This window comes from Hemitrygon akajei, chromosome 11 (assembly GCF_048418815.1).
Source record: "Hemitrygon akajei chromosome 11, sHemAka1.3, whole genome shotgun sequence".
In the NCBI taxonomy this organism is placed as follows: Eukaryota; Metazoa; Chordata; class Chondrichthyes; order Myliobatiformes; family Dasyatidae; genus Hemitrygon; species Hemitrygon akajei.
The window spans coordinates 5,054,983-5,065,855 of NC_133134.1; the positions used below are offsets into that span (position 1 = coordinate 5,054,983).

The 10,873-nt window shown below is 44.3% G+C and overlaps 1 protein-coding gene across 2 annotated transcripts in view; it reads left to right on the forward strand.

The window, feature by feature from the left end:
- The window catches only part of LOC140735254 (zinc finger protein GLIS2-like), an 80,011-nt gene extending 72,516 nt beyond the window's left edge, over positions 1-7,495 (forward strand). For both annotated transcript variants that reach the window (XM_073060095.1, XM_073060096.1), the window contains exon 7: positions 1,606-7,495. In XM_073060095.1, coding sequence (XP_072916196.1) covers positions 1,606-2,405 — 800 coding nt within the window. In that variant the 3' untranslated portion in view covers positions 2,406-7,495. The remainder of the gene's footprint in view (positions 1-1,605) is intronic.
- Positions 7,496-10,873: the final 3,378 nt, after the last annotated feature.

The window sequence follows — 10,873 nt, forward strand, 5'->3', positions numbered from 1 at the left end:
ATTTAAAAAGTTTCAATGAAATCCCCTCCCCCCAGCCGTCCTTCTGAATTCCAGTGAGTATAGACCCAGAGCTATTAAACATTCCTCATTTGATTACACTTCAATTCCTGGTATCATCCTTTTGAACCTCCTCTGGACCCTCTCCAATGCCAGCACATTTCTTCTTAGATGAGGAGACCAAAACTGTTCACAGTACTCAAGGTGAGGCCTCACCAGTGCTTTATAAAGCCTCAGCATCACATCCCCGCTCTTGTATTCTAGACCTCTTGAAATGAGTGTCAACGTTGCATTTGCCTTCCTCACCAGCAACTCTACCTGCAAGTTAACTTTTAGGGTGTTCTGCACAAGGACTCCCATAGAACCATAGAACATTACAACACAGAAACAGGCCTTTTAGCCTTTCTTGGCTGTGCCGAACCATTTTTCTGCCTAGTCCCACTGACCTGCACCTGGACTATATCCCTCCATACACAAGCTTCTGTTGGCTTGTGTATAAATGCCATCAGAGTCCTTTTTACCCATGCAGTTTTTTTAACTCAACCCACAAGGATTCAACATCTACCAAGCTAACATTGTGTGTGGAAGGCTTGTACTGTGCTATACTGTTCTCTGTAAGAGTGACCCTGGAGGACTTGAATCATGGGTCATTTCACTAGAGCACAGGTCAGGGTAGTTAGAGCTGGGTCAGGAGAGCAAATAGGGCAACAACAGGTTGTGTCAGTGAGGGGAGGTTGTAGGTTTGAGTGCATAGGGAGGTGGGAAGGGGAAGGTCTTGATGCTCTTGTTGGTTATCCCTGGAAGCTCAGGGTGTGTGGGACCAAGATAAAGGCACTGGTCAGACTGCACTTGGAGTATTGTGAGAAGTTTTGGGCCCCATAGCTAAGAAAGAATGTGTTGACATTGGTGAGGATCCAGTGGATGTTTACAAAAATTATCCTGAGAATGAAAGGGTTAATGTATGAGGAGTGTTTGGCGAGAATTGGGGATGGGGGGGTGGTGGTATGTGGAATCTCATTAAAATCTACTGAATATTGAAAGGCCTAGACAGAGTGGATATGGAGAGGATGTTTCCTACAGTGGGGAGTCTAGGATCAGAGGGACAGATAGAGTGGATGTGGAGAAGATGTTTCCTACAGTGGGAGAGTCTAGGATCAGAGGGACAGATAGAGTGGACGTGGAGAAGATGTTTCCTACAGTGGGAGAGTCTAGGATCAGAGGGCACAGCCTCAGAATACAAAGAGATTCCCTATAGAACAGAGATGAGGAGGAATTTCTTAGCCCAAGGGTGGTGAATCTGTGGAATTCATTGCTACAGATCCCTGTGGAGGCCAAGTCATTGGGTATAATTAAAGCAGAGGTTATAGGTTCTTGATTAGTAAAGGGATCAAACATTTCGGGGAGAAGGCAGGAGAATGGAGTTCAGTGGGATAGTAAATAGGCCATGATGGAATAGTGTAGACCTGATGGGCTGAATGGCCTAATTCTGCTCCTATATCTGATGGTCTCTTTAACCACATGGTAAACACCTGAAGCCAGGTTTATTAGAAGTTTTCACTTTTTTTTTGCTGGGTATCATCAGCCTGTGTTCCTGTTGTCATTCTGCAGGGGAGAAACCATATATCTGTCCGTACGAGGGCTGTAATAAGCGGTACTCCAACTCCAGCGATCGCTTCAAACACACGCGGACACATTACGTGGACAAACCGTACTACTGCAAGATGCCGGGTTGCCACAAGAGATACACAGACCCCAGCTCTCTGCGCAAGCACATCAAAGCCCACGGGCACTTTGTGTCTCCAGAACAGCAGGGGCTGCTGAAACTCCGACAGCCGGGGAAGAGCCCCGCGGCATCAGCTCACCTCAACGGGACCCAGGTTCTCATTCCCAATCCAGCGGCCCTCTTCGGCAATCATCCCCTGCAGGGACTGGGGGCGTCTCTGCCGATACCGATTCACCCAGCCCCGCTGGACCTCAGCCCCCTGACCTGCAGCACTGTCACCTCGTCCCCAATTCCCGCTGTCCCCAGCTCCATCATCTCCCTCAATGGCACCCCGATAAACCTGGCCAAATCAACCTTGATGTCCTCTCCGGTGCCCGCCAGCTCTCTGGGTCTTCCACTGATGTCCTTGATGAGCGGATCTCAGAGCCACCTCCAGAGGCTGCCTACTTCAAAACCCAAAGCAGTTGGGTGCAAGAAACCGGACGAGAAGATCAAAGGTCCCCTGTCGCTGGAGAGGGCTGAGGTGCGGTTGAGGTCCCCGGCGGAAGGTTTCTCTGTGCTCCCTGGCGCAGTGATAGACTTATCGAGTGGAATGGGCTCCCTGCCAGGGGCTGACTCTCTTCCTCCAGCCTGGGTGGTGTTTCCCCCAGGTTCAGTCCTGCTCAAGCCCGCTGTGGTAAACTGAATCTGATCCAGCCAACCCAGCTGTGTCAGTCACTGACAGAGGCAACGAGCCCCAGTAACCATCCTTCCTGAAAATTCATCATCAATTCCTCTCCCTGGTGGGTTGACTGTTTGTCAGTGGTAACTTGACTTCAGACTGAAAGAAAATGACTGATCAGATCCAGGTTTAAGTGCTAGGAGAGAACTTATCTCATTGTCTGGGGCATCCCGATCAGATGAATATTTGTTGCCCACACCTGGGAAAGAGCTGGGTGTAAGTCCATCAGCAGAGGTTGGCTCCACCCCAGGGGTACAGAGGGAGCATCCACCTTTTCTTACTCTCATCACAGACCTCCTGCTTCTCTTCAATCACTTACCATCTCTTTGTTTTGCACCAGATCATGATGAGAAGTTGACCAAATTATCCATTGATACTAGAAACCAGTCAGCAGATGAAGCTTCCAACCATCGTCATCATCATATGGTTCTGGGGATTTGAACCCGTTGCATTGGGTATGGGAAATGGTGGAGCCTGTATCAGGAAGCATCAGTGGGCAGTCATGGATCAGTTGGGAGATGGGTAAGCTGGAGGAGTATGAAATTTAGTTGGGAATTGGGGTCAGTAGGGGTAGGAACGGGAACTCTAGGGGCAGGAATGTTGTTCATTGGTGTGGATCAGTGGGGGAGACAGCTCTGAGCCATTGAACAAGTTTGGAAAGAAGCACTTTTTTTGTTGAACTAAACACATGGGGTGCAAGGTGGGGAGGGGGTTGAATTTCAATCCTTACTTCCATCTTGCCAACTGTACTGATTCAGGACACTGATAGCCTTTGTCCGCAATTTGCAAGAACTTTGAATCTCTGATTATTATTCCTTCCCTCACACCCACAAATTGTATCAGAAGATTGAAAGGGAACTTTAAAAATTGCACACAGATCTATATCTGGAAGCCACGGGTAGGCATGTATGCTTTCAGTGGCACACAGGAGTGGAACCAGTGTAGTCTTCTGGTGCTGTAACCCATCCACTTCAACGTTCAAATGTGTGTTCAGAGATGCTCTTCTGCACACCGCTGTTGTAACGTGTGGTTATTTGAGTTACTGTCGCCTTCCTGTCAGCTTGAACCAGTCTGGCCATTCTCCTCTGACCTCTCTCATTAACAAGGTGTTTTCACCCACAGAATTGCTGCTCACTGGATATGTTTTGTTTTTCAAACCATTTTCTGTCATCTCTAAGAGGATGTTATGTGTGAAAATCCCGGGAGATCAGCAGTTTGGCATCGATCATTCCATGGTAAAAGTCACTTTGATCCCATTTCTTCCCCATTCTGATGTTTGAACTGAACCTCTTGACTATGTCTGCATGACTTGCTGCCACATGATTGGCTGATTAGATAGTTGCATGAACGAACAGGTGGACCTAATCAAGTAGCCAGTGAATATAAACCTTTTATACAAATCTACACGCAGGAGAAGTTCTGATAAAAGTCAGTGTCCTGCTACCGTGTGAGATAACGGTGATCCTAATCTTTAACCTTGAAGTGGACTGGCTACAGAAGCAGAAGAGTCTACTGCTGTACTGTACCTAAGGAAGTAACATGACAGGTTTTACAGAAACCAAGTATGACATCTACAGGAAACGTAGGTTAAATGCCAACTATTGGTGAATATTTTATACATAGATAGAACCTTGCATTTGTTATTTAAGGTGAGGGTCACTGCCTACAGCCCCCTCAGCTTGAGGATAATTTATTCCCTGCAATGGTTGGTTAGAAAATGACCAAACTTCCTGTATGAACAACCCTGAGCTAATCCCACTGCCCCCTCCTGCTCTGTATGAGTAGCCCAAACTGGTCCCATTCTCTCCCCATGGCCCTACAAGGTCCTGTCACAAACATTTGCTGATCTCTGTCCCCTTTCACTGCTTGCTCTAAACATTGTGACACTCAGTTTTTAATTTTTTTAAATTTAGCAATAGTGAGGAACAGGCCCTTCTGGCCACCCACCTATTTAACCCCGATGAGCCGTGCGACCCAGCTACCCTCCGATTTAACCCCAGCAGGACAACTTACAATGACTGATTAACCACTAACCACTAAGTCATTGGAATGTGGGAGGAACCTGGAGTAGCTGGAGGTTGCCATGTTGAGAATGTGAAAACTCCTTACAGACAGCAGTGGAATTAAACCTGGGTCACTGGCACTGTAAAGGGCTGCACTAACTGCTACACTACTCCTTTCTCTAAAACTCAGGTCCTCAAGTCCTGGCAACATCCTTGTAAATTTTCTATGTACTCTTTTAAAATCTGAAAAGATTGTCCATTAGCCTCTTGGTATTTTTACACATCTACTTATCATTCACTGATGCTCAGAAAGTTATGTCTCAGGGAGTAACTTTAAAAGTTAACCCTGTCTTCCACCATCTTACTCTATGTTGACCATAACTGCATCATTCAGGAATAGAGTCAAAAGTACAGCACAGAAACAGGCCCTTCAACCCATCTAGTCTATGCCAAACTATTTAAACTGCCTAGTCCCATCGACCTGCACCGAGACCAGAGCTCTCTATACCCCTACTATCCGTGGACCTATCAAAACTTATCTTGAACATTGAAATCGAGCTTGCATGCACCACTTGAGCTAGCTGCTTGTTCCACTCTCACAACCCTGAGTGAAGTTTCCCCTCATGTTCCCCTTAACCTTTTCACCTTTCACCCTTAGCCCATGATTTCTGGTTGTAGTCCTAGCCAGCCTCAGAGGAAAACGCCTGCTTGCATTTACACTATTGACACCCCTCATCATTTTGTATGCCTCTATCAAATCTCCCCTCAACCTTCTATGTTCCAAGGAATGAAGTCCTAACCTAGTCAAATAGGAGGTCCAAAGGTGAACGTTAATCCAAATGTCCAATTAGTACCACTTCTCAAAGGGAAAATGATCTACAATATCATCCTGTGTGCTTAATGTCTGAGCAACGAGTGAGGTTGTTACTGAGAGCAATTCCTATTTAGCAGTGACGGACGACTGTGGTGAAAGGGAAATTGCTGACATGCAGCGAGATTACAATGCCCCTTGCCCATCCTGCTGAAACTCTCAGTTCTGCCCTTTTCTTAACCTCGACATGAATGCTCCAATATGGCTAGACTTGTACTTTGGAACCTTGAAGAAAGCTTGTAATGAGCCTGCTGCTCTACACTAGCTCCCAAATAATCAACACCTTCATTCTAAATTTCTCAGCAATGTTTCAAATTCCTCTGCAACTTCATCCCTGTCTAGTTCTCCAAACCTCTGAGATCGTTACACTGCAAGCCCAGTTTCTCAAATTTAACCCTTCTATTGGTGGCTTTAACATCTTTTGTCACAACTCAGAGAACATCGAACATTACAAAACCATACAAACCCTTTGGCCCACAATGTTGTGCTGACATTTTAACCTATGCGAAAATCAATCTATCTTCAGGGATTAAGAGGATCTGTCCCAGGGAATTAGAGACAATGGTAAAAACAGTGAGTAAGTGAGAGGCTGAGGAAGAGATGCCTCAGACAAACAAGGAAAGGAGACTGGAGATGGAACAGGAGTTCTGATGAATGCTGAATTTGCAGTGGAATGGGGAACCACGAGCCCCAAAAAGGGATGGGGGAGGAGATCCTTGGCAATTTTATCTTAATTTTAAAACATTTCATTAACTTAGTTTTACAGTTAAATTCTCCAAATCCCATGGTATTAACTGCAGAGACATACAGCACTAAGCAGCATCATTTAATCCCACAGTTAAGTGGAAGACCAAATAGGCCAGGATCAGAATCAGGTTTAATATCATTTTGTTATTTTGTGGCAGCAGTGCATTGCAATACACAATTATAAAAACTGTAAATTACAAGAAGATATTTTTAGAATAAATTAGTGCAAAAAGGGGGAAGATAGTGAGATAGTGTTCTTGGATTCATTGTTCATTCAGAAATGTGATGCAGAAGGGAAGAACCTGTTCCTGAAATGTTGAGTGTGTGTCCTCAGACTCCTGTACCTCCTCCTCAATGGTAGCAATGAGAAGGGGCATCAGAATTAGATCTGGTTAAATGACTCGAAAGTCTGAACATTGCCGTGTCCAGTTTCCACATACATGGTTTCACAGGATGGATGCTTACTCAGTGCTCTCACACTGACAGGAAGAGGTTGTACTGTCAAAGTGTGTTCATCCTATGCGCTGCCTGTCAAAATATAAAGCTTTAAAATTCTCTTTTATGCTTCATTCCTTTGATATTCCCTCAGAACTACCTCCTTGACCGGACCAGTCACCTGTCCCAATATCCCATACTGTTTTGATGTCAGTTTTTGTGGTAACATTCCTGTTAAGCACATGGGACATTTCCCCTTGTTAATGACTGGCTAAAATGTTGTTTATATGTATGATTATAGATACATTTTGTTTTCAGTTCAATAACCAGTTCACCAGTTGGAAAACCTGTAGTAACCTACCGATTCTGTCACCTCAGCCAAGAACCATGATATTAGCACTGATGAAGGCCAATGGCAGAGAATTAAACCAGTGAGATCCTGTTAACTCTGGTAACTTCATACCAATGCTCTCACACTGACAGGAAGAGATCACACTGTCAAAGTGTGTGTTCTGACAAAGCATACACCCTGTGTGCTGCCAGTCAAAATGTAAATCTCTCTATAAGCCGTTTATTAATTTTACTATTTCCAAGACAAAGAAACATTTATCTTTCTGCAGGCTGTACACTGTATACTACTGTTAAGTGTACTCGGACCCCAGTGGGTCTAGACTTATCTCCTCACCCTCTAGTATTAATAAGCTAAATAATAATGGATTAAGCTTTTTGTAAAATGTCATTTGTACAGTGTGTGCATTATTGGACAAGGCCCACCTGGGTCTGGACCAGATTACCCAACATTCCACATCTTCCCAGCAGTATTTTTGACGTTTCGAAGTGCCTTTTTACCGTACAATCTAAGTAAGTGTGGCTCCCATGATGGAGATGCACCAGGGTAGCATTAGTTTTTCAGCCTCAAGCAGATGCCCTGTACTGAAGTCCTCTGAAAAGGGACACAGATGAGGGAAAACAACAATAAAGTTTAATTTGTTAACTTACCTCGTTTTCAGTATTCATTTCTTTATGTGACTGCCACTGTAGTGGGGGGCTTTGGGGCACGTTGCGGCTGTAAATTACATAGACACAACCGGATGGCCCTTAGTTAATGAACTGGCGAAGGTGCACTGCTTACATTTGGGGCAGCCAAAGATAATTCAGCCAATTATATTAAAGGGAATTATAGAGGCATGAGTTTCACTGTTTGAACAGCGGCCAATCAGAGATTGGGAGCAGGAGAAGAGGTGACTCACACAGGTCGGTGAGTGTGCGTTAGAAAGCAGCACTTTGCAGGAGTTTTGGCATTTGAACAGCTGCCAATTAGAGATGGGAATTCATTAGCAAGGGCAAATAAAAAACAAGGTGGGGCAAGCGGAATGGCTTTTATTGGAGTGGAGTCAGAGTGGGGATTTGAGGCTTTAGCTCTTTAAAGCTTCAGCAAGGAGAGGCTTGAGTAAGATAAAGCAAAAAGCTGTAGGTAGATTTTTTTTTCCAGTTTATTCATTGTTTCCTTCTGTATAATTGCAGTTAGTGCAGTAGGGATGCCAGGCAGGATAGTTGAATGCTCTTGTAGGATGTGGGAAAGCAGGGAGATCTCCAGTGTTCCAGATGACTTCACTTGCAAGAAGTGCAGCCAGTTGCAGCTTCTAACACTCCATGTTAAGCAATTGCAACTGGAACTGGATGAAATAAGGGTCATTAGGGAGGCTGAGGGGGTGATAGATAGGACCTATAAAGAGGTAGTTATCCCCAAGGTGCAAGAAACTAGTTTACAAGAAGGGAAAAGGTGTTAAATAACCAATGTAGAGGACATCTGTGGCCACCCCCCTCAACAACAGGAAGACTACTTTGGGTACTGTTGGGGGCGGGGGATGACCTAAAAGGAAGTCACAGTGGTCAGATCTCTGACACTGAGACTGGGTCTGTAGCTCAGAAAGGAAGTGGGGAGAAGAGGCGAGCTGTGATGTGGGGGGATTCATTAGGGGAACAGAAAGGTTCTGTGGATGAGAACCAAGATTCCAGGATGGTATGTTGCCTCCCAGGTACCAGGACCCAGGACATCTTGGATTGAGTCCTCCGTATTCTTAAGTGGGAGGAATCTGAAGCCAGAACGTGAAATGGGAACAGGAGTTACCCTGTTGGCCCCCTTCACATGCTCTTCCCCTCAATAAGATTACACACAACTTGCTGTGGCCTCAGTCTTACTCTGCAGTTTGTTCCTAACTTTCAACTTCATTCATACAAAGCTCTCACTCAGCTTTACAAAGAACATAGAACACTGGAACACAGTACAGGGTCTTCAGCCCACCATGTTGTGCTGACCTTTCAACCTAGTCCAAGATCAGTCTAACCCTTTCCTCATACATAGCCCTCCATTTCTCTATTATCCATGTGCCTTCTTAATGTCCCTAATGTATCTGTCTCTACCACCAACCCTGGCAAGCACATTCCAATAACCAACCACTGTGTGTAAAAAAAACCTACCTCTGACATAACCCCCTCCCCATACTATCCTCTAGTGACCTTAAAATTATGCCCCCTTATATTAGCCATTTCCATCCTGGGAAAAAGTCTTGCTTTCCACTTGATCTATGCCTCTTACCACCTTGTACACCTCTATCAAGTCACCTCTCATCCTCCTCTGTTCCAAAGAGAAAAGCCCTTGCTCTCTTAACCATTCCTCAAAAGACCCGTTCTCTAATCCAGGCATCATCCTGGTATATCTCTTCAGTTCCCTCTCTAAAGCTTCTCCGTTCCTATTATGTGGTGACCAGAATGGAACACAATACTCCAAGTGTGGTCCAACCAGAGTTTTACAAAGCTCTTGAACTCCATCCCTGGACTAATAAAGGCCAACAGGCCATACACCTTCTTAACCTCCCTATATACTTAATGAATCAGCCCTATCACAGCTTCAACAAGAACAAAATCTCATCGCCATTTTGAATTGGGTGACCCTCTTATCCTGAATTGTACAATAAATGTTTTAACAATTTACTTCAAGACTCCACAGAAGAATCTGCAGCTTGTGAAGACTGTAGATGTTTCACTGCACTGGAACCTCAGGTGCAGAGTTGTTTGGAGTCCCCATGGAGCCACTTCGATTAGAAGGCTTTTGACAAAAATAGGCCATCTGGCCCAACAAAGCTTATCAAATTCCTACTCAAATAGTGTGTTGAAATAATTATTGAGTTTAGGTTTGAAAGTCTCTAAAAGTACTATATTCAACTACACAACTAGTTTGTTCCATGTGTCCAGAACTCACTGTAAAGAAATGCCTCCTGATGTTAGTCTGATATCTCCCTATTACCATTCTCCACTTATTGATGGATTAATTGTGAAGTAGCAACTGCCATCCACCTTACTTTTACCCTTAATGATTTTGAACACTTTTATCATGTCTTCTCTCATTCTACATCTACTTCTACGGCTAAAAAGATTTAATTCTTTCAATCTTTCTTCATAGTTCATACCTGCAGACCTGGAATGAGTCTAGCCATCCTTCTTTGAACTCCCTCCAGAGCCTCCACATCCCTCACAAAGTATGGAGACCTAAATTGTACACAGTGTTAAAGGTGTGGCCTGATAAGCACATCATACAGCTTAAGGAGAGCATCTTTAGATTTTTACTCCACTGAGCCCCAACATTCTATTAGTTTTCCTAATCGCTTCAGTGCATTGTCAAGATGTTGATAGTGATGAATCCACCAGGACATCCAAATCCTCAGTGCACTTTCAAACTCAAGACACCCCACTGTATATAACCATATAACAATTACAGATGGAAGCAGGCCATCTTGGCCCTTCTAGTCCGTGCCGAACGCTTACTCTCACCTAATCCCACCTAAGCCTATCCACGTCAACTCTATCTATCCCCCTCATAATTTTAAATACCTCTATCAAGTCCCCCCTCAACCTTCTACGCTCCAAAGTATAAAGACCTAACTTGTTCAATCTTTCCCTGTAACTTAGGTGCTGAAACCCAGGTAACATTCTAGTAAATCTTCTCTGTACTCTATTTTGTTGATATCTTTCCTATAATTCGGTGACCAGAACTGTACACAATACTCCAAATTCAGCCTTACCAATGCCTTGTACAATTTTAACATTACATCCCAACTCCTATACTCAATGCTCTGATTTATAAAGGCCAACATACCAAAAGCTTTCTTCACCACTCTATCCACATAAGATTCCACCTTCAGGGAACTATGCACCATTATTCCTAGATCACTCTGTTCTACTGCATTCAATGCCCTACCATTTACCATGTATGTCCTATTTTGATTATTCCTACCAAAATGTAGCACCTCACAATTATCAGCATTAAACTCCATCTGCCATCGCTCTGCCCACTCTTCTAACTGGCCTAAATCTCT